Genomic DNA, 23,938 nt, shown 5'->3' with positions numbered 1-23,938 from the left:
TTATTATTATTACTCTCTCGTTTTCCTTCTTATTATTTTTTTTGTCCCTTTTTTTGGCCATTTATATGTAGCAAGCGCTTAGTTTAGATTTGTGTGTATTCCATATAATAATTAATAATACTATGCAACTAACTCTCTTGTTGTTTATTTGATTATTCTTTCTGTGTCTCGTGGCTGTTGAGCAAACAAAAGAAAATGTGTTGGGCGTCTCGGTGATCGCGAAAGCATATAGAAGCCACATATATCGAGAAAGTATATACGCCAACAAGAAGATGCATTCCTTAAAAATTACGATAAACATTATCAATGTTTTCTAAACACATTTAATACGACAACAAACACAGCTCGGCGAATAATAAATAAATAAATGCGTATGTGAACTGGAACATTCATCAAACGTTTAAGTGTACAACTAAACTAAATGAACAAATTTAACAAATTTATCGAAAACAAGCATAATAAAAGCAAATTGCATTTTTCCCCTTTTCAAAATTACTCAAATCATTTATTTTGCGAAACGATTTTCTCTTATTTAGTGGTTTGTATTACTTGTATCTTTTTTGCTCACCTAAATCAACTTAAGATTGAGTGTAGTCATCAGATAGCCATGGTAAAAACAGTACTATTTATTGGCTTATTGAAATTACTCGCACATAATTCGATAGTTGACCAACTTTGGCGCTGACTTTGAATCGCGAATTGCATGACAATTATTTACCTGTTTATTAATTTTGAAACGAGGCGTCTAAAGGTGTTTATCGATTCGCCATCGCAACTGGGTATTTGCAATTAGTTAGTTAGTTAGTTAGTTTTTAATACATTTCAGCGATTAGTTCCACTGTACTGGGTTTATCAGAAGCTGTAAACTTATGCCTGTTTTTTTGTGTTTCACTAAATCGGTTTATTACCGTCTCTAATATGTGATTCAGTCTGCGGTACAGTGACAACAGGCTATGGTGGCCACACATGAGATGTATTCAGCTGATGTATTTCCAAGATAATTATTTCAATTTAACTACTAAAATTACATATAAATTGAGATATTTCTATATTTAACCGGTAGTCTGTTACCTTTTCTAGTTACAACCGTACCCATCCACATTTCTACCCTTTCCCGTGGCAATGATCATAAATATAGTTCAATCGTCAAATATTTGCGCACTCTAGACAATTTATGAGTGCAATTTGTTAAACAATATTGCGAATTAGTTGTGGCATTCCGCACCGTGAGATTATCAATTTGCGGAGCCAGGGGGAGCAGTTGGATGTGGGTGGCTGGGTTGGTTTGGTTTACCTTATCAGGTAACACATGTAATTATTGAAAGGCTCGATCGAAATGATCGGATCGGCGGACGACGAACGAGTTTGGCTCTTGACTTTGCCAGTTGATTAAATTTTGTTTGACTTTTTATATTCGTGTACACTGGGCGCTGGAACAAGGTCGAGAATTTCGCGGGGAGCGGAGAAGGGAGTAGGTGCGAGATTACGCCTAATTAGCCAGGCAAACAAATGCGATCCACGAAGTTGGCTTATGGCTAGAAAACGAACTTAATTAACTCATTCAGTGGGGCAACAGTCGCAGAGTTCAAAGAGCTTTTAACGATGGGCAAACGCGGCGTATTAGCAATATCTGCGTAACCAGTGCAGCCGGATTACAAAAACATAAGTACGGTGAACGAGCTGAATTTATAATTTCAAAAACCAAAAGTTGATTAATTTTTGTAATAATTCTGGTACAGTTATATATTTTTACCTTTTTAACTGATTAATTTAGCCATATATACATATATATGTGCAACTGTGATTGAGCATTTTTTTTCGATCGGTGTTTGCGATTATCGCTGGCCGATGATAAGCGCTGATTAAAGGCAAACAGCGATGGCAATCGAAGCCGCCCGCTCACCGCCCGTCTCCCTCTGTCCGCCCGCCAGCGCTCTCTTTCGCTCCGCCGGCGATTTCGGGTTCCGGTTGGCGCGCTCAACCCTTTTTTCATTCGCCAGTGGAACGCGATCGCGTTTGGAACGCAGCCGCTGGAACTGAGAAGCGGCCGGAGAAATGGCTCACACAACGCAATCGGGAGCCGCGCAGGCGCTCAACGGCCAGCATCCGGAGCTGGCCTTCGTGGATGCGGACACGGACGGAGATGAGCGGAACGAGCAGGAACAGGAGCAGCACCAGCTACTGGGCGCCATGCCCAGGAAGCAATCCCTCAGCGAGCGACGCAATGTGGAGCTACCACTCTTGAAGATGGTCAACGAAAAGGAGCCGGAGTCAGCGACGCCCTCGCCGGAGGCCTTTGCGCCGGGACTTCGACGCAATTCGATATCCATGCCCTCGGGCATCAACGCGCTGGATCTGGAGGCACTGCGTCTGCGACACCAGATGCAGCCGCAAGATGCGCTGCACGAGGAGATTGTGAGTACACTCAGCATTGAATTCATTAGAAAAATTTAGCATTTACCAATGTAAAATGAAGAATCTGGCGTGAGAGGTGCATAAAAAGATTAGTTTACGACCCAGTTTATACCCATGGAAATTCCTCGAAAGACAAGTCGCTTCGGTCGCTCATTTGTTTTAAAATTAAAATTACACAAAACATTAAACTAATTAAAAGTTTTATATTTGAGTGGAGCATATTTGTATGCTTTTATACAAAATTCACTGATAAAGTAAAATAAACTTTGGTAAGGAGCTGCCTTTAGAGAGTATTTAAATTGCCGTACTGGCATTTAAAGCATCTCTTCTGCTATTTTTGCCATTTTTATTTTTTTTTTTGTTAAATATATAATTGCAGCAAACCAGTTGAGCAGTTAAGCCCCATTCGAAATTAAAATACAATGCGTAATTAAGCGAGGCGTCATCGCCTCTAGTCTGATTCCTCGCGCTCGGCGAATCTCGTCGATTTACAGAAAAGTTACCCAAAAAAAGATACAAACGTTAATTGAGCCTTAATTATATGAAGTTGGCAAACAATACACATGTGACCAAAAACCTGAAATCCAGTTAATAGTCACATGATGGTCCTACGGTACAAATGGGCACCATTAACTTAGCACATTCGGTACTCCAAAAAAAAAATATCTTTCAAAGAATCGTTTAAGTGTCCATTCAATATATTAGTATATCACATTAAATGCCCATTAATATATGCATCGTGCTCCAAATACGAACTCATAGCTTCCGACATTTGCATAAACATTTATGCTGACAAGAAATTATCATTTAAAAACACTTTAATTTGGTACAAATTAAAACGAGTTTCCGTTTAAGGCAACAACTTGTTCGTTCATCAATCTTTGAACTTATTATATAAGTATATGTTTTTTATTTTTTATTTATATTTTTTTTCATTTAACAATTATGATTGATTGCCGATCTTTCGCACGAATATTTACATTATGCCGATCCCTCTGAATTCCAAACTAGAATATCTGAATTATTAGCGCATCCGATATTTTTCCGTGGGAGATTTTGTCTATTATTTTCGATGTGTTAACACTCAAACTCATTACTGGTGTCGGGAAGTAGCAACGAATGCCGTGCGCTAATAATAGAGCTGCAAACAAGCCGACGGGCGCGGCGAAGGGGGCGTGGCCAGGCCAACGCGGCGTATGTGTGATGTGACCAAGCGATCAACTGTCGCACAGCGACAATATAACACATACGCAGTGTGGTCTGTGTACGAAATATGCCCGAAAGTATGCAATGCAAAATGCAACTTCTTTGATGGAAGGCAAAATTTCAACTTTTGAAGAGAGGAAAATGTGGAATGAACAGCAAATATTAAAAAGGGAGACATAAATGTCACACCACGACGATTTAATTAGACAGATTCTCGCTGTTTCAGTTAAAGCTTTGAAATGAAATATTTGATTTGTATGTATAATATGCAGCTTTCATTGCTCGAATTGCTTGCAGTGCATCCATATTTATGGCCATTCGTCACGAAGTAAGGCTAATATACCAAGACGTCGCCAATCAGGGTAGTCGCAATTAATTTACGACTGCCGGATTATTCTATCAAAATCAAATTCGCCGACTCAACTAGCTCATGATTGTTCTGAGTGTGGGTGTCGATATTTCCACTCAACGCCGCGACGCGCTGCGACTGCGCTGCCGACGCCGACGGCGGCAGAGGCTGCGAGAGCGTAGCGATTAAAGCGCATAAATTGAGGCTTCAAAAACAATATTCAGGCAATAGCGATCCAGCAATTATCAACGGTTAACAGTGCGATCGCGGCACTAAGGTCGTTCGGATCGGTGGCCCATATAATTATTATTTGGCAACTCGACAATATTGGCGATTTAAACTAGGTCATATATTGTTAACAACAAACTAATAGAACAACGACTATCCTAATTAAATATAAACAATTTCATTTTTTTTACTTGTTCTGTGACTCAGTGAAGTGCTTGAACTTGAAGTTTTTGAAAACCCATAATATAGTGCTGTGATAACATAAGTATATTGCTTGGTATAATCGTTGAGTGCCCGCAATGAGCTCACCCAACAGCCGGTTCATCCTCTCGAGCGTTCCCATCGAGGATCAGCACCATCCAGCACCCAAAGCCAGAGACGCCGCCGTTGTGCTCGACATCAGTACGGCTACGGATAAGGATAAGGCAGGTACTAAGTGTGGCCTGCAGCTCATGACGTACTCGATTCGAATCGATGCCATTTTTCCGGGCTTGCGGTTATTTTGTACGGAGACACCTTGACGGGGTGCTCAGGCGGTAACGCCTCCGTGCTAATTGCACTCACCTTGCCCAAGTGCAGGTGTCAAAAGCCCAGAACCCATATGTATATGGATGGTTGGGCTATACCAGCCAACAAAATGCCATACTTTCAGTTACAATCGCCTGCTGTTTGCTGTTTGCTCTACCAATCCAGCTATCTGTTTAGTGTAGCAAAAAGGAAAGCTGTCTGTTTGGCTATATAAATTCCACTATTTCAGATAGCCGACGATGCGACCTCCAGCCTGGGCACTCCGGCCACTCCGGATACGCCGGGCACTACGGCGCCGACGACATCGGCCAATACGCCGGATAAGGCCATCAATTTCGCCAACGATGACAGCGATGACGAGTTCGGGAACGCCAGAAGACCAGTTCACCGGTGAGTGATTAGCTCAACTACAACTACTGATAACCAAACTAAGTAGCATTCATATATGATGTAGTTCTTGTATTTAAATAATTGTAGCTACTTTAAACTTTGGCCCACGCTGTCGTTGGGCACTTTTGCCATTTGATTCATCGGGGCAATTAGATTAATTAATCGAAAGTCGCTGCCTTTTGTCTCCGAACGACAGTAATTCAATTGTGGCGTCTACTGCCAGTGGAACGTGCCTTTCCCCACATTCCGCCCACCACACCCCCCTTCCGACCCATTTCGAGTATCGGTTGCAACTAGTGCCCACTTCCATGCTGATTCCGCAGCGATTTTCATTTGACTTTTCCCCGCCTCGACACTGCGAATTCCTATGATTACCCACATGGAATCGCCAAGGTGTTGGACCAATAGCAGTTATTATCAAAGTGATTGGCATCCAAATGGAGGTTGTTAAATCAACTCAGCTATTTGCACACCTGAGCAATAGTTACTATCAATTATATCTAGTAGAGATACATCATTTGGGGAAAGTATCTATTACAGAACTTTCTTTGCAGCTCAGAAAATATGTGTTCATAAATATTTACGGGTATGAGTGTGCTGACACGGCATTTAATTAATCCCAGATTAATTATCCGGTTTTATGTCATTTCACAGCAGTTCAAACCAGCTAATTCGAATGCTTTGCATACTTTTTTCAAGAGCTCTCTTATCAGTGAATGCATTGTACACATCGAGAGTGCAAATCAGCCTAGCAACTCCATAGTTGCATTCTAAAGATAATACAAGGAAAACTATTAGAGATGCCCCAAAAGTTCCCTACTCTCTCCGAGATTTCTCCAAAGATTTCTTCATACTAATTTCTCGGAAGAAAGGGTATACACCTTATGGCTAACTATACATATACATACGTACATCTTGAGTTCGCCGAGATTTCTCCACAGACACACGCGATGAGGCAATTTAAGTGCTTAAGCACATTACAAGCGGAGAAGCGACCGACCGGGTGTGGGTCTCCAATCTTCTCCAGCGGCTGATAAGTTAATTTGGGGGAGAGGAAGCTCCACCGGACAGATCTCCGGAGCTGCGGCATGAGCGACATAAGCGGACCTCGGCTCAGTTGTTGATCGCGATTGGGCGTGATAGCATCCGAATATCTCCAAGTGATATATCTATATTCATACATATATCTATATATATATAGAGCTATATAGTTTATATATCGGCTATAGGCACCGGGGAGTGTTTACGACTTCGAGAGCTGCCAGCCCAGCCGCTTATCAACTGTAAATAAATCAGGCCAAGCAAGTATATATGTACATATGTATATAATTATAGAGCACAATATCAGCTCCACAGATTTTCGTGTCTCGGCTTTTTTCGTAACTTTTCTTTATTATTATTTTTTTTTCTGGCTCTGTGCGGTTTTGTTTGTGCGAGATTTGCATACGCCGACGGAGCGAAAAGTGTGCGTTATGCAAACAAAAATTGTTCTGGGTAACCGGGAAGTGGGCTTAACGACTGTCTTCCGCCCCCGATAAGGGCGATAAGCCGACCCCGATCGTGTTGCAAGTTGAGGGTCCAATCAGTTGCATCCACCAGGCAGCACTCACCTCTATCTTAGCCGCTAGATTTATCTGCTATCTGCTAGAAACTAACAAAACGGATGTGTTTGTTATATTTTTATTTGTTATAAAATTTACACATATTTCCACCAATTGCAACAGCTGCGTCTGTTCTGCTTATCAAACTCATAAAAGAATTAAGGTTCCATTTGTGTTTGGTACATACAAGTATATGACTATCAAAGGGACAACAAGGGATAAATTTATTGTCAAAAATATTGCGAAAAATTGGTCAAATTTGAAATCTGAAAGCTTAAATGGAAATCTATTGGAAATTATATTGCGAGTACAACGAGATATCGCATACCATATTTGAGCTATTATTTGCAAAGATATGAATAAAAATTTGACCTTATGTGGACAGATAATCACTAAAACGATTTTTGGCAAAACTTCACTATTTGCAAAAAGGGTTTTCTTAATAACTTGGCTAAAAATTGTCATAGTTCTAAAATAATGACTGTTTTATTCAGCTTATAACCAATGCTAACGATCCCTATCACTTTTTGGAAGCATTACAAAAATTAATTTTTTTTTTTTTTTTTGCATTTTTTGTAACCATCAAAATTTGCAAAAAATGGCAAAAAATAGAATTTCCATTTGTGGATACAGTTCAATTGAGAATTTTAATACGAGCTTAACGAAGTATGACATTTCACATTCAGACAATTACTTTTAAAGTTGTGGCCAAAAAACTGATTTTTTATGACGGAAAATTAAAAGAAAATATTTTGGCAAAAATTAAAACATTTTAGATGGGAATTTTTGCATAACTTGACTAAAACTGATCATAAAGTAGAAAGAATAACTGTTTTGAGCAGCTAATTACAAAGGCTAACAATCCCAATCACTTTTTGACCGATTTAGGAAAACTTATTTTTGGGTCATTTTTCGCATTTTCGGTAAGGGGTTACATCATCAAAATTTGCAAAAAATCGCCAAAAAATGGCATTCCCATTTTCGGACACAGTTCGATTAGAAATTAAAATACGAACTCAACGTGATATGACATTCCGTATTCAGACAATTGTTTTTAAAGTTGTGGCCAAAAAAACTGATTCTTTTTGCGGAAAATAGGGATTACAAATGAGGATAATCCACAGGTTCATGGGCAATAAGCCAAAAAAGTTCCAACCACTAAAAGAAACCACTTACCATATATTCATTCTGAATATTATTTCATTCAGTTTCAAAGGCATTGACCAATTTGTATATCTTTTTTGCAGAGATCGTTTTCGGAGCCGGAGACGCGCCTCGATTGCTCCTCTGCCCGCCCTGCGTTTGAACAGCAAGGAGATGTTGGCCAGCGACTTCGATAGCCACAGCCTGGCCTCCAACCAGGCCTCCATCACCAGCGTGAACTCCCTGGCCAGTTTACTGCGCGAGAAGATGCAGGTGAGTTGACCCCACTCGACCAGAGATCAAAGGTCAAGTAATTAAACACCAATTTCCACAGGCTTTTCCGCAGCTGATAAGAAAGAAGAAGCGCGAGACGAAGGACTACAAGATCAAGATATTCGTCATCATCATGTTTTTCATCATCATATTTCTGGTAAGCAGCAATCATCAGCACTCATTCACTCACTCATTCACTCACGCATTCACTCATTCATTCATTCATTGAGTCGAAGTGCGAATCACTAGCATAGTGAGTGATCATAAACATGATGCAGAGCTTTTAATAGAAAATTCTCAATGAGAATTTGTAGATTAATTCGCAGAGGAAATTCTTAATTTCAATAAGACAGTGACTTTGCATTTTTCGCCGACTTAAGCTTGTCAAAACGAACTGAAGGCATTCAACTAGCTGCAGAAGATAAAAGTATTTGGTTCGCTTGGCGATAAAGAGTGATCGAATAATTTGGCCCGATGTCCAAATGGATTTTAGGAGCTCCCGAAAATAAGTGTTGAATTGTTAAGCCTTTTATCACAGCGCCTTTTATTTCGAGCGACCTTAGAGTGTGCCACTTTGACAAGGTTACTTAAAGATACTTAAGGGGTTACCAGATACAAGATACAAGATACAATATCTTTTCAATTCGAATCCCTTTATCCGCACAGATCGGCTATGCCTATGTGGCCTACCACCAGCAGGTGCTCACGCGCAGCTACTTCCAGAAGATCAAGTTCAACTCGAACGACCGCATCTTCCGCATCCTGAGTCACGAGGACAAGGAGGTGATATCGGGTCAACTGGGCGTGACCCTGGGCTTCGACACGGCGCCATTCCATTGCCTGGAGGAGCAGCGGCGGAGCGACGGCAGCGTGTGCATCGAGTGGAACGGAATGGCGCGACTGCATCTGAACTTCGAGGACAAGGGCGTCTTCCGGTGCTACACGCTGCAGTGGCAGGCACTGACGCCGGGTCTCCTGCCCACCGATTGCTACGAGCTGAAGCGGGACAATGGCCTGTGGTTCGGCGGCGGGGTGACCAAGGGTCAGGAGTGGTCCCTCAGCTATGCAAACTTCGATTTTGCGCCCTATGCCTCCGGCGACTCGAAAATCCACCAGTTCGGCAATGGGGTGAAGAGGTACTTCATCAACTCGATCGGCGTGGCCATGCAGGTGAGCGAGAAGACGCCGCTGCAGCTGGGCGTCAACCGGACGGAGAATCGCTTCTGCCTGCGGGCGGCCAACGATGAGTTCACCTTCGTGAATCACCTGACGCCGCTGCCGCAGTTGGACTACCGCATCTGCACCACGGAGGACATGCGCAGCCTGCACATGCTTATGACCCAGCAGAGCCTGTGGGATGGCCTCAAGGAGCAGGAGTTCAAGGTGCTGCACTCGCTGCTGGAGGAGCCGGTTTGGAGGATACCGCACACCGAGCTGCCCGAGTCCCTCAACGAATCCACCATCTGCGACTACTCGGAAAGTGCCATTGCCATGGGCCTGGGCCACATTGTCATCAATGAGTTTTGGCAGGAGAACATTGGCGACTTTACGGTGGACAAGGCCAGGTTCCCCACCCTCAAGGACACCATCGATGTGCTGCACAGGCGAGGATTCAAGGTGGTCCTGACCATCCAACCGTTCATCAGCACGGACAGTGCCAACTTCAAGGATGCAGTGAAGCGCAAGCTGCTCATCTACGAACGCCACTCGGAGCGGAGTATTCCCGCCCTGACCAGGTACAAGAGTAGCTCCAGCGCCGGCGTTCTGGACATAACCAACAATGCGTCCGTTCCCTGGCTGCTGGAGAAGCTGCAGCGCCTGAAGGAGGAGTACGGAGTGCAGAGCTTCTACCTGGACCTGGGAACGGGCTACAATCTGCCGCACTACTACCAGTGCCGCCAGACCCTGGACAATCCGGACACCTATGCCAGGCTCTTCACCGCCAGCCTGGAGGGCGCTGGCCTAATGGCCGTATCCACGGCGAGTGTGGTGCCCAAGCCGCCCACTTTCCTGAGCACCCCGCCGGCGAACGCCACCTGGGAGGGATTAAGGGAGACCCTGGGCGCTGTGCTCAACTACGGCGTCATCGGTTATCCGTTCGTGCTGCCGGGCGTGATCGGTGGCGACTATCTGCTGCAGCGACCGCTATCCAAGATGGTCAGCTTCTATTCGATGTCCCAGCCACCGCTGCCCGATCAGGAACTCTTCATCCGCTGGCTCCAGCTGGCCACCTTCATGCCGGCCATGCAATTCAGCCACCTGCCGTCGGAGTATCGCAGTGATCTGGTCACCCGCGTGGCCCAGGAGCTGAAGGAGGTGCGCCAGCTGATCGTGATTCCGCTGCTCAAGAAGTACCTCAATCCGTCGATGAACGAGGGATTGCCACTGGTGAGGCCGCTCTGGATGATGGATCCCCACGATCCAGCCTGTCTCATTGTCAGCGATGAGTTCTCCGTGGGCGAGGAGCTCATCGTGGCCCCCATCCTGCATGCGAACCGCGAGGAGCGCGAGGGTAAGTTCAAGCAACAAGTTGTGAGCCCTTGAGCCAAATACTTATTAATTTGTGCATATCCATTTGGCAGTTTACTTGCCGCAGGGCGTGTGGAAGGACGGTATCGATGGATCGCTGAGGAAGGGCAGTCGCTGGATGCACGGCTATCGGGTGCCGAAGGACAAGATCGCCTACTTCCGCAAAATGCCGGACAATACGCGGTTCTAGGAGCACTCCATAAGCTGATGCACCTGATGCACTGCATCCATTCTCCCAGCAGAACCCATGTGATATCAACTACATAGAGAGAAAGTGAAAGAGAGAGAGAGAAGCCGGCAATTCCGCATACATCTATCTGTATTGAGTAACCTAAATACTATATATCGATAAGCCCGCGATCGTAATACATAAGATGCCTTATCGCTAGTGCCTAAGCGTTATCCTAAGCCTATGTAATTTCCATTTTTTTAGTTTTTGTGCGTGCGTATAGTTAGTTAAGTACATCTGGGATGATCGCTTACTCGCTGAATAAATATGTTCCATTACAACGCACTGATCCTCCTCCAGTGGCGTCAATAAATAGGTACTGTGTCTGTTCTACTTGGTCCTGCAGATCGGCAGCGAGGATTCGCAGGGCTCCGTTTCCGGCGGCTTCTGCAGGTGTCCACACTCGGCATCGGCCACCACCACATCGTGTTCGTCCAGACAGACGACGGATCGCCGGCGCTGAGGTGGCGCCACGGATCCAGCTGGACGACAGGTGACCGGACAGAATTGCCAAGGACCTGGCCACCAGTGGGCAGGACATGGCTGGTCGCCACATCCTCGCGATTGCCGGGCGGGTCTCTTGTTCTTGGCGTGCGTCCAGCAGGGCAGCGTATCACCCAAAGCTATGTGAAGATTGCGTTTAATGGGCACTTCCCAAGCGGTACTTTGGACTCACCCTTGCCGTTCTCCTGGCAGATGGGCTCCCGGTGCTGCACGCCACCGCCGCAGCTGGCGGAGCACGCGGTCCAGTTGCTCAGGCGCCACAGGAACTGGCTGTCAGTGGTCACATTCAGCGCGGGCAGGGTAAACTCGTAGAAAATGCCAGCGTTGCTCTCATTGCCGCGCACAATCGCCTGGAAAAACCCGATGAGAGTCAGTGGATATCTATCTTGCTGGAATTTGTAATGTACAACACTCACGTATAGCGATATGGAATGCTGTATGGGCTGAGGTATTGTGATGGTCTCCTGCTCGTCGACGCGATCGTAGAGGCTCTCGGCGCCGGCGATCTCGAACTCGCCGGGCATGGAGATGAGGCTATCCCCGTTCAGATAGAACCGATCTCCGCCGCCCGTGGCAATGGCAAGGAAGTGCGGCGAATTGGCCAGCTCGCGGATGAGGATGTGCCGCGCCCGTGCCGGTATGGTGACGATCTCCACGTAGGCGCCGTCCTTGGCGGCGAACGGATCCGTGTAGGTGTCCCTCACCGGCTGGCACTGATCGCCAGAACCGCCGCAGACACCGCACCGATCGTCCTGCACCTCCGAGTCGACGATCCAATCGCAACCAACTTTCTGAACAAGACGCGGTTCGCGATCAGTTATCGGACATTGGATTCGGAATACCCTACCTTGCAGATGCCGTCGATGCACATGTTGTTCGTGCCCAGGGTGCATGGTGTCCCGTCCAGCACCGTGGCGCCCCAGTTGGCGATTATCGTGTCGTCCACATCGCTGCAGAACAGCTTGCAGGGATTATCTAGGAGGAGGAGATATCGTGGTCTCAACTAAGCATCGTATGGTATGCTGATGAACTCACTCTTATCGAAGAAGGGCAGCCACTTGTAGGTGGCACCCTGGTAGCTGACATTGTCGAACCGAGCACACTGCTGCGCCCGGAAGCTGGGCTCCTCCGCCGGACACGGCCGCTTCCGGCAGATCTTGTAGCGCTTCCGTTCGCCAATGCAGAAGACACCGCCGTTGGCCGGCACCGGATTGTCGCATTCCCGCTGCTGCGTGGACACGCCGCCGCCGCAGCTCCGCGAGCACTCGCTCCACTCGCTCCAATCGCCCCATCCCCCGTTGACCGCCGCCAGCTCCTCGCGTCGGACGCACTTGCCGTTCTGGCACCACTTGTTCCGACCGCACAGTGTGCCCGGCGCGGTGGGCCGCATGTGGGTGACGCACTCGCCGTTGACCTTGCACCACAGCGTCGAGCAGAACTCGTGGGGGGCGGAGCAAGCGCCCACCTCGCTGTCCGTGGTCAGGTTGAACTGCAGGCGGCACTGGCCCCTCGCATTGTACCGCATGCCCGGCAGCTCTCCCGTGTAGTTGTACTCATCCAAGGGCGTGGGCGGATCGTCCAGGCACTCGCCCAATCCTTGACTGCAATCGTTAACGATTCAAGTTTGTGAGATGGGCTCATAATCAGTAGCTACAACCCATAAGAAGATACTTACTCCAGGAAGTGTGTGATATACTTGCGGCTGCAGTTCGACCAGCAAACCTGCAGGGTGTCCGCCCCAAAAGTGGGCGTCATGATGTGCACAATGGGACCCACGCGCGGATGGCAGCCGATCTTCGCCGTATCGTGGAACATCCCGAAGCTGTTGTTACGGAAAAGAACAACCCATTTGGTTACAAAAGAAACGCGATTTGATGGAAACAAAGTTGCCAACTGTCCGGGTGAGACAGCACATCGCTCCAAAACCTGATTATTTCAATAGAATAATAGCCAATTGGGAGCAAATCGCTGGTAAACAAGCAGCTATATCCGATTAAAAGCACATAAGCGAAACCAAAACAAACCACCTGTTTTTGTTTTCCCGCCCAGAGAGATTCCGATTCCGGTCGGCTTACACAACCCATCGCGACTATATCTTGGTCGCTCGTGGAGATCGGGGAGATCGGGGCGGTCGGATCCGCAGAGGGGGCGGTGAGTCAATCGCGGACCGAGCACGCTAGACTGACTGACGGCCCCTGGGCTGCACTGGCAGAAAAGCCGAGTGAGTTGGGAGAAATATTGCTTAAATGTCGAAAAACCACTAGTGTGATGTGCAAACTAATCAACTCAGTTGTAATCAATTTAGTGCATAGTTTAGTTTAGTATAGTATATAGTACTATCTGATTTTTCCCAGTGTGCTCTGACACAGTAGGCGACCCACAGCCACGGACCAGCCACTTGGAAACTGGAAAACTTGGCAACATGGCACGAACGATCGACCCAATCCAATCCAATCCCATACGATCCGATCAGATCCATTACGATCCAAGTCCGCAGCTCTTCGTCTTCCCCCACACCCCCTTGAAAACCGGACCCGGCTGTCGTTGGGTGTGAGTTGGAATGAGTCGGAGTGTCTGGGTGTGCCGACGGATCGAGATTCGATGCTGTGATCACGGTGAATCACATGGAATCACATGGAATCGTCTAATTGCCGGCAATAGAGCATTATTGTGGGTAATGAAGGCGGAGGAGGAGGAGGAGAGTACGCAGTAACCAGTAACATGGAATTATTGCATAAGTGTCCAATAATTTGGAACCTGTGCATGACTAGTGCTTCCCCTTCAAAGTTCTGTGGTACTAAGTTTGTACTATAAACCCCAACTTAGCGCCAAAAACTATGCTATGATTATTAACCAACTAGTTCTTAGTCATATTTAGCTTATAATACAAAGATTTGTACTATCATATTGCGAAATTGAAACGTAGTGATTGCATTGAAGTTTGTTAGGTTGCTCTGGATGCATAGATTCATTTGAAACCGTGACATTAGGTGACTCCAAGTGACTGAACAGTGACTGGGCAGTCATCTCTGTTGAGATCTCGGTGCCTCGACTAATTGAGTTTGAATCGAGCAGGAAGCCGGGCCACCACGAGCTACATATAAATCTCGATCTGGCACTGAATCTGTATCTGAATCAGAATATGTATCTGAATCGGAATATGCAACGCAGGCGATCATTGTCGCTGAAAATGAGACACACACGCAGGTGTCAAAGCATCCGTCGCGTCCACTTAGCCGCCTCGTTTGAAATCGAGCAACTTGTGTACTCTTGATTGCTTGCTGCTTGCTGCTGGATTCATTCATTAAACGAATTGGGCTGGCCATAAATCTTGCCCAGGGGCTGGGGATCGGAAATCGCATTGGCTAGCTGCGCGTGGGGCATGCGAGTTGGCCAACGTCTGGCGCCGCAGGTGGCAATGCAAATCGCTGCCGGCTACCTGTTGCACATGCTCCTGCCTCGCGCGGAGCAGCTTAAATTCAATTTGGTGATCATACTCTTGGTTACTTACTTGTGGCCCAGTTCATGGGTGATGGTGTGCGAGAGCATGATGCCATTGTCCTCGTTCACGCTGCAGGATTGCTTCGGCTTGCACATGCCACCCACGTTGGCCAGGCCGAGAGTCCTGCGGATGACATGGATATGGTATACTCGTTGATCTGGAACCCCCATTCCATCGAATTGGACTCACATGCAGTTGTTGGCACAGATGTTCTTTCGCGTGATGAGGATGGCCACGTCATGGTGATGCGGATCCTTCTCGCTGCCCTTGTTCAGTTTGTGCTGCCAACTAAGCAAGGATATCATTGGGAAAATATAAAACGGGGAAGCGACATATGTTATATGCTATGAATCCCACCTGCAGAACCGATCCAAGTTCTTCTGCGCATTCTGTGTGAGATTCAGCTGGAGCTGGGATTCCTCCTCGTCCAGCTGGATGATGCGCACCACAACGATCTCAATGGAGTTGCCGATGCTGGGATCCTTGTACAGCGCGGACACCATGTTCATGATGGTCAGCAGGTAGCCGTTGAGGTCCCTGTGGAACGCCGACATGGTGGCATCGGCCACGATGAGCGTCTCCACATGCCGTGGACTGCTGATGGACCGCCTGCGCCGTTGAATCTCCACATGATCCGGATCCGTTTGGAACTGCGTCTCGTACTTGAACTTGGTGTGCGGAACTCGGTGATTTTTCTGCTGATGATGGTGGTACTTGTGTTTGTGATGATGGTGGTGGTGGTGGCGCCTAATTTGACGGCCTCCCTGGACCTTCACCTTGCCCCTGGCCTGCCACTCCAGTCTCGTCTCCATCCGCCGGCGTGGCTCCCGCGTGCCGCAATTGCTGACCTCCGCTCCGGATCCCGATTTGCCGCCCCGCTTGCGCTTGTTCCGCTTTCGCGACGAATGCTAATGGATCGATTATCAGGGGTATGTAAACAAGTGGAGGGTTAGCCAACCAACCTTCGGTTTCACGGAGGAGCGCTGGAAGACCACGTGCGGATGCCCGTTGACCGGATGCGGCTCGTGCTCCTTCGAGGGCTCGATGAAGTACTCATTACTGGCCGTCCGGATGTGACCCACCTGGCAAAGAGTGATCAGTTCGGCAGAACAGAGAAGATAAAACATCAACTCACCAGTCCGGCGCAGGTGGAGATGGCCACATTGGTGGCCGGTTGGCCACGCACCTTTCCATGGAAGTGGCAGTTGAGGTGCCGCGATGTCAACGGTGACCGCGTGCGCAGATCCCGCCGGTGGCGCTCCACCACCAGATTCGGGGCCAGAAAGTAGCTGTGCGCCATGAGCTCCAGATGCAGTGTCTCGTTCGCCAGCGGCACCAGCAGATGCAGGTCCGCCGCCTGGGTGTCCTGCTCTGAGTTCAGGCTGCGCCTCTGCCGATGCCGCCGATGATCCACTTCGTGTGCGTACTCCAACTGGTGGGTCATAAACGCTCCATCGGAATGGACGCGTCGTGGCACCACCAGCTGCCCCTCACCCGCCACCAGTTCGTCGGAATGGAGTCCGTAAAGCGGACGTACGCCACCGCCCTGCGTTACCACGACCAGCCAATAGTGGAGCAGCAGGCCCAGCCAGCGACTCCTGATCCACATCCTGCTGCACGCCATGCTCCTCAGCCCGTTCCTAGTCCACACCCCTAGCCGTTATCCAGGCGTTGTCTCAGCAGCATGGCAGCGGTCGCATAATACGGATCTTGGGCTGTTCAGGAGATCAGCTGAAATGGACAATGTATCAGATGTATCTTTTATCTAAATAGATTGTTTTAAGATTCTAAAGATTTCCGTTTTCAGTAGCCAAATGGATAATAGTTATGATGTCGGTTGTTAATGAGGCAATCAATCTTTGAAGTACTGCTGCGGTTTTTTGCCGATCATTGTGGTTCCCATGTGGATGGACATGGCGCCATCCAAACCCACAACTTGTTGTTGAAGCAATCAAATCCCTCGATTCCAGCCCAAACCCATCTAGAGACAATCCGATCTGGGATTATTGCGGATTGTGTGGCATACGGAGGCCATAAAAAGAAAGAGCCCACTTCCAGATACAATAAATAATCGGTGATTTGGCTTTTTGGCTTTTAGCAAACGCTTTCGAGATGAAACGCAGACAATGGATGGGCGAACAAAAAATATGCTAGACAAAAAAAGAAGACACGGGTCATAAAATTAAGCAAATTTTGTTTTTTTTTTTTTTTTTTAGTGCGGCGCTTCAAAGACAGCAACAACCATAACAACAAGAACAGCAACAACACACTATCAAAGCAACACGACAACTTAATTATTCAAAAGTTTGACGTAGTCAACGGCGCTCTTCTTATCACGATCACGATTTGTAATTTATGATAAATTTTGGCAATTCCATTAATAAAATTTAACAAAAGCTCATTAGCGCCACAGCAGCCGATTTGCAGTCGAAGGAGAAGACAAGCCGAATATCAGACTCCTTTCTTTTACTCAGCGAATTCGAATACCCTGTAAATCTGATACTACTATAATTATTATTCCTATTGCTAGGAAGTCTGTAAATTGGGATAACTTATATATAAATTTAAGCATGTACTTAGTTTATATCTTAGTTATATCTTCAATAGTTTAGAACCATCTAGGGATCATTTAGATACTTTGTATACTTGTAGATACTTTTCAACTTCATAGCTACGCCCGCCAGAAAGTCGCAGCTACCCCGCCAGTGCGATGACCTAATTCCTAATTCCTAATTCTGAACTCATCGCGGCCATAATGATGGCCATAAAATATGCGCTTAAATATTGGGTATACCCGAAATTCCCACTCGCCCATCCCGCCCATTCCTGTTTCGAGTTCGATTCTGTGTCTGTGCCAATCCCCGAGTGCCGGCGAAACTTGAAAGACTGCCCAGCCAAATTAGCAAGCGCCACATGATCGTACATTAAAATGTGGCCATTGTCCAGCCATCCATCCGTCCATCCGTTTGTCCCATTATGCTGCAGTGCCTCCGCCGGCTCAATGGAATGGAATGGAATGGAATGGCGTGGCGTGGCTGCCAGTAGGCGCCACTCTTAATTATCAATCAATCAATCAGTGCCACCCGACGACTCCCTCCATTGAATGTCAGCCAATTGATTGCAGACTGTCTGCCACGCCCCTCACCGCCACCGCCCCAACGAGATTCACATACATATATGTATGTATGCCCCTCCACTACTTTTCTACCCCAGGACACGCTGGCAAATCCTTGGAGCTATAATTTATGACTTGGTTTTCAAGATCAGAGTCACACCTTTGAATACAAATAGACGGCTAGCCCAATTTGATAACGATTTTATGTGGATTTCAGGTACTTCCCCTTTATGCCAACAAACCGGATAGCATCTGTTGGAATAACTTAACATATATTTGATGCAAGAATTCATTGAGAAGGGCAAATTTCGTGGAACGACGCGCATGATCTCATGTGCGCTGGACTCCTCCTCCATATGCGATGCGGTTGCTTTTTCGGGAATTTCACTTGAATTCGATTGCCAGTCGATGGAGTCAAGATGGAACCACCTCCGCATATTGATAGTCCAGCCACTCTTAACTATTTTCGATGCCTCATTCCACACGTTGGCGTTTCATTATTGGGCTTAGTTCGATCTTTAGGCGATTTGTCGGACATCTATCACTAGATTTGTCACCTCCGTTTTTTTTTTTTTTGGTCATCCAGCGCCATCGATCATCGGATATGTCGAATATTTATGCTAATGAAAGACCAAATCAAGATCGGATACTCGTACTCCTCCTCTTTCCTGGCGGCCACGACCACATACGAGAAAAGCGAAAAACAAAAAGCAACAAAGATCCAAAAAAATAGTAAGAAACCGACCCTCTGGCTGGCGAATTTCCGATTTCACTTTGGTGGAGGCCTCCAGCCGTGAGGCGAAGCAATTTGTACGCCCACCATCCATCCAGTTGGCCAGATCGGATCCAAGAAAGAGCGCCCAGCACCCAGTTCCAGACTTTGGATCCAGACCAGGCCGCCAACCGGACCAAAATGGATCGCACAGTTGAATGTGGATGTGGCTGTTTTTGGGGGGTAATTTTTGGGCGATCGGAGATCGGGGATGGGGGCATCTGTGGCTCTTTGGAGCTCCATTGATGTGTCTTGCCATTCATGCATTGTAGTTTCATTGAGGAACTCAGACAGACGCACATGGAGCAGGCACACAATTTCAGTTTTGACATACCCTGTAAAACGGGGTAGTTATGGCTACAAATATTTAAAAAGCCCATGTAACATCGATTTTAATATAGCAATTACTCAGTTAAAACAATAAGTACTATTTTAATAATAGACTCAATTTCGATTGCACTGATTTGGCTAAGTACATGCAGGGTATTAAAGCGTCGTATCGCCCAAGTTTGCCTCCTTTCTCGTTTCTTTTTCATTTATGGCGTTTTTTTATGAATGAAATGAAGCTTTTCACGTAAAACGACGATTCCATATTGCTCGCTCGGCTTCGCTTGGTTTGCTTGGTTGGCTGGCTGGCTGGCTGGCTGGCTGGTTGGTTGGTTGGTTGGTTGGTTGGGTTCCCCACAGCCCCATAGCTCCCCCGATCTCTGATCACCCCCCTCGACCGCCCCCCTGATTATCTGGGGGGCCCCGCCCTCGCCGGATCGCACGTTACTCCGATGATTTCGCTCCTATCTGGGGGCACATTTGAATCTCTATGGCTTCGCTGGCATGTGGGCCGAAAATGTATTTTTATGGCAGCGGCGTCGTTCGATTTATTATTTCATTTGTTTTCTGTTTGTGTTATTTGGTGTGTAGTACACACGATTTTTTTTTGCTTTTGCTTTTCGCACAGCCATTTCTCATTTCTTGGGGATGTTCCTGCCGTTTTTTTTTTTTTTTAATTTTTTTTTATGGACGGGCCAACTGGTCGCGGCCAAAATAAAAAATACAAAATACTACGAAGCAGATCGTTTGAATTCGGTTTATTTGTCATGACATTGTGGGCATCTCGCCGCTTGTGACCATACATGACTGGCGGTTTTTTTTTTTTTTTGTTTTTCACCGTTTTTGGGAGTCGCACTTTTTTGGATTTTATTTCTGTTTTGTTGTCTGCGCGATAAAAGTGTGTGTTTTTATACGATGTCTTCGGTTATTCGGTTGAGATCACACACAGGAAATTGGCTGTGCTGCGAAAAGGGCGAAGGAAAAGTCTGAGATGCCAAAAGACAAGTTGGTTATTTACTAGATGAACCTAACAATAAGATAAATTGCCTAAAACCCGAACTAATCTAGAATGTAATAAAGTAACTAATAACTTTCTCGATATCGCAACAGTCATTCGACTAACAGATACCATCGCTGGATCGAAGATACTTCGCATTCTTCGGATGCCCCGACTCACCGATTCCGAATTCGAACTGGAATCCAATTCCGAGAGGCGCCGCTGGTGAAGCCCGCAAATATTTTAACCGCAAACAAAAGCAAAAGCCCGTCGGCAGCAGTTTAGTTTTATTGTTATTCTTTTTTTTATTATTTCATTAGGGGCGGCGATTATAACGCCAGGTAGGAGAACCCGGGCCCAGACAGCCGCTCTTTCACAACAATGGCCGATGGCCGATGATTTCACAAGTCGCGAACGGAGGTTCGCAGGCACAGGTAAAAAAAAAAATACCCAAAACAGGGCAACAAAAAAATTAAAAAGGCGCGTTTTCGAAAACTTCGATATTACGATTTGAAATTCGAATCAATCACACACGCAAGCCGAGTCTTTTGGAGTCTGTATTGGAGGATCCAAGGAAAACTGTCGTATTGTCCACACTGGCGTTTCAACTGGCGTTTCCGTTCTTTCCGGCTTTGCAGCGTTTTCCCTAATATTTTCCCAGCGGCTCTCTGTGGGATGCGAGGCACAAGCAGCGCGGGTGAAAAGATATCGTGCAAATACAAAGTGTCGAGAGTTGTGTGTTGCTTAAATAGATTTTCCTCTCGATCGGTTCGAACCGCCCGGCTCGACGTCGAACCTGAGCCAGTGTTGCCAAATGGGCTATTCAAAAATTAAAAAAAAAAAAACATAAAATTAATTTGAGTGCTTTCCAAAAATAGTTGAAATATTAATATTTAAGCAAATTCGATCATTTTGCGTAATTATAATAGTGTTACTTTGGCTTATAATTATAGTTCTACTTAGCCTGAAAGGTTTAGAGCCCTTCGAACTTCAAAAAGTGTGCTACATTTATTTCATACTTAGGATTAACTCTATTAAGGATTTGAGTGCTACTATTCCCGGCCAGTTTAGTCGTTCCGTAAAAAGCACTTGCTCAGCACTGGCTTGATCTCTCGCAACAGGTTCGAGCCCGGTTCGATGTCGAACTTGGCTTGGCCAAGACAGAGCGCTCTTCGCGTTAACAGTGAAAATAAAGCGCATGTGTCCTTGGCCAATCAGCTGGCCAAAAAGAGTTTGGATAGCCCAAGACCCATTTGCTGGAGGCTTTCTTTCCTTTCCTTTTGTTTATTTTTCTACTTGATATTTATTCATTCTGTTAACCATTTTGGTTAACAGCATTGGTCTACAGAAACCGTTTTCGGTAACATCGTTTTCGAAATCAAAATTGGACTCTTTTGGAGGCTTTTTCAAAAGGAATAGCTTTTAATTCCAATTTGAATCCCGTTATATCAGTCTGAATTTGAATTGCAACAAATTAGAATGAATGTGAAAGTTCTTGAACCAATCAGAATCTTTATAAAAATGATAACTTGTTTTCCGATAGTTTATATTAACTCTACTTTCACATATTTAATATGTTATTCGCTTATTTGCAAGTTATATTGCTAAGTTATTAAGTTTTGCTTCGCTCCTAAAAGTAGGCAGTAAAAAACAAATCCATAATGTTGCTCAATGTAAATATATTATACCAAAGAGTTACGAATCATTAAATTCCCATGCAATCTTTTTAGTTAGTTACTGCTGCGTTCTTTGTAGCCAGCTTTCACTGTGGCATCGCAGACTGTTGCCATGCGTGTTTGCCGTATAATTATAATCGTATCATGCATATCTGCTTTATGGCGTCGATCGCCACTGTCCAACTCCACGTAGTGGAGTGCCATTTCCATGTCCATCTCCATGCCCATGTCCGCATCCATGGAGGCGGCCGATCAGGGGGCGGTGTATTCCGCCAAGGACACACCGTTAAATGCGCACAATTGCCGGCGGGGCAGAAAAACAAACCAAGAAAAAAAAACCGAAGCGAAGTAAATTGTTGAAAATTATCACATACTAAAGACGCCGCGAGGATGCGGCGCAGACAGTGAACGCTCCTGCTCCTGCTCCTCCAAGCCCCCACTTCCCCGCTTTCCCCCCGCCGAGCACGAAACAAATCACATTATTAGCCGCCGTCGTTGTTGCACGTTATTTTTAAAATTTTTCGTTTCGTTCGGCCCCCGTTTGATTTTAGGCGCCAAGCCGATGTCGCCGGCGTTTGGCTGCAAATTGCGGCGACACGTCTGGAGCGTGGCAGCAACATTCAGCTGTACACTGGGCGAAAAGAGGGGTGCCTTTGTACACCAAATGTGTATTTGAATGGAGTTATTCCAATACTTGTACAAATTGTAACTTATTGTTTATCAATAAGACTACAAGTCTACTGGACTATAAAGTAGTAATAGTATTGCTCATCTGTTGTTAAGATATCAAAACATCAAGCCATCTCATTAAACAACTACTTTGTTTCTTTCAGTGCACACACTCACACACACGAGCCGCAGATAAGGCAACGAAAAAAGCGTCGAGGGAGAGCGAGTGAGATGGCGATAGAGATACAAGATAAGAGAGACAGCCAACAGACGCCAGACAACAAAAACAACTGCAACAACAACGTCGCCGGTGAAGACGCAGCATCGCATCTACACTGAAAGAAACTACGGCATGTAAGTCAATAGCAACCACAAGCTAGTAGTTTATGAAATGCATTCGCATCTGAGAGATACTTTTGTTAATCGCAGTTTCTCATGATTAATGACTAGTGCACCGTAGAAAGTGCGTGATTTTTTTCAGTGTATCGTCGGCGCTGCCACTGCGATGCCAACAGATATCAAGCACGTCTCAATCTCAATCATTCAGGGCCGGGCTCCGGGAAAGGTTTACGTTTACGTTTCTGCCGCTGCCGCTCAATTAACAATGAAAAGTCGGTCTTGTACGTCATAATATATTTTTATCTGATTACCTGGCGGTGAACACTAGAGGTGGACCCGAAATGTATTAGATCGAATATACTATGATGTGTAATAATGCGAATGAGCAATGCGGTTAGCTATCAAACTCAGTCTGCATGGCAACACTTGCACAAAATTAAGTTTCTAAAAATGGCACCTACCTTATGATTCACAAAATCAAAACTATCGCATCGTGAGATCCTCGGGCCGTGTCACGCGCTCATCACCAGGAGCCTGAATGGCAGACAGTGGCGCCGGTCGCCAGGGACCAAATGGGAGCCAGGTCCCAGAGATCCCAGCGATCCAACAAAATCGTGCGTTAGTCGTCCGTCTCGACACACACACACACTCGCACACAACGCGGCACTCAGATACTGTATCTTCCTATCTTTGTATCTGCGGCTAGGCGACTCCAAGCGACTGGAACAACATCATTGCTCGTCTGTCCGTCATCCGTGCTGTTGGCATTGTTTCCCCTGCTTGTGTTTGTAGTTGTTGATGTTTTTGTTGCTTGTGGTCTATGTATGTAATTTTTCGCGTGACTCCCATGTCAAGATTTGATCTCTAGCAAATCTCACTGCTCTGCTGGCGTCAGTCTCCAAGTCTCCAGGTCTCCAGTCTCATCAAGGCGCCGCCACCCGTGTCCCGGCTTAAAAGCTTCATTACTGTGGGAATTACGCAAATAAATTGTAAAAACTCGACCCCGGATTGAAAAAGTCCCAAGAAAGAGTCACACCAAATATTACCACCAACTTTTAAACTAATTGTTGCTGCTTTGAAGCTTAAATAGGGGAAGTTGTTGGCTTTATTACTTATAAAGAGTTACCCACTATCAAAATAATAACA

General features: G+C 46.2%; 2 protein-coding genes across 7 annotated transcripts; one reads left to right on the top strand and one right to left on the bottom strand.

Moving 5' to 3' along the window:
- The first annotated feature begins 1,987 nt into the window (after positions 1-1,987).
- LOC6612371 (myogenesis-regulating glycosidase) lies at positions 1,988-11,176 on the top strand. 5 transcript variants are annotated; one of them, XM_002036844.2, is made up of 6 exons: positions 1,988-2,415; positions 4,956-5,116; positions 7,965-8,133; positions 8,195-8,290; positions 8,800-10,645; positions 10,716-11,176. In XM_002036844.2, the coding sequence occupies exons 1-6, from the start codon at positions 2,056-2,058 to the stop codon at positions 10,850-10,852; spliced, it is 2,769 nt and encodes a 922-aa protein (XP_002036880.2). In that variant the 5' UTR covers positions 1,988-2,055; the 3' UTR covers positions 10,853-11,176. The 5 variants fall into 5 exon arrangements, with proteins under 5 accessions (XP_002036880.2, XP_032580398.1, XP_032580401.1 ...); XM_032724507.1 differs by lacking the exon at positions 1,988-2,415 and adding an exon at positions 4,200-4,623; XM_032724510.1 differs by lacking the exon at positions 1,988-2,415 and adding an exon at positions 4,542-4,627.
- On the bottom strand, positions 10,964-23,509 carry LOC6612372 (A disintegrin and metalloproteinase with thrombospondin motifs 7). 2 transcript variants are annotated; one of them, XM_032724504.1, is made up of 13 exons: positions 23,254-23,502; positions 20,289-20,927; positions 16,033-16,628; positions 15,860-15,979; positions 15,255-15,805; positions 15,087-15,185; positions 14,907-15,020; positions 13,071-13,217; positions 12,431-12,996; positions 12,243-12,370; positions 11,812-12,186; positions 11,568-11,745; positions 10,964-11,514 (listed from the first exon to the last, which is right to left on the bottom strand). In XM_032724504.1, exons 3-13 carry the CDS (start codon positions 16,519-16,521, stop codon positions 11,222-11,224), a joined length of 3,060 nt encoding a protein of 1,019 aa, XP_032580395.1. In that variant the 5' UTR covers positions 16,522-16,628; positions 20,289-20,927; positions 23,254-23,502; the 3' UTR covers positions 10,964-11,221. The 2 variants fall into 2 exon arrangements, with proteins under 2 accessions (XP_032580395.1, XP_032580396.1); XM_032724505.1 differs by lacking the exons at positions 10,964-11,514; positions 11,568-11,745 and having other exon boundaries at positions 11,998-12,182; positions 23,254-23,509.
- Between the last annotated feature and the right edge of the window lie 429 nt (positions 23,510-23,938).

This window comes from Drosophila sechellia, chromosome X (genome assembly GCF_004382195.2).
Source record: "Drosophila sechellia strain sech25 chromosome X, ASM438219v1, whole genome shotgun sequence".
In the NCBI taxonomy this organism is placed as follows: Eukaryota; Metazoa; Arthropoda; class Insecta; order Diptera; family Drosophilidae; genus Drosophila; species Drosophila sechellia.
Note: the sequence above shows the minus strand (reverse complement) of the source record. Positions and strands in the feature narration are given on the sequence as shown.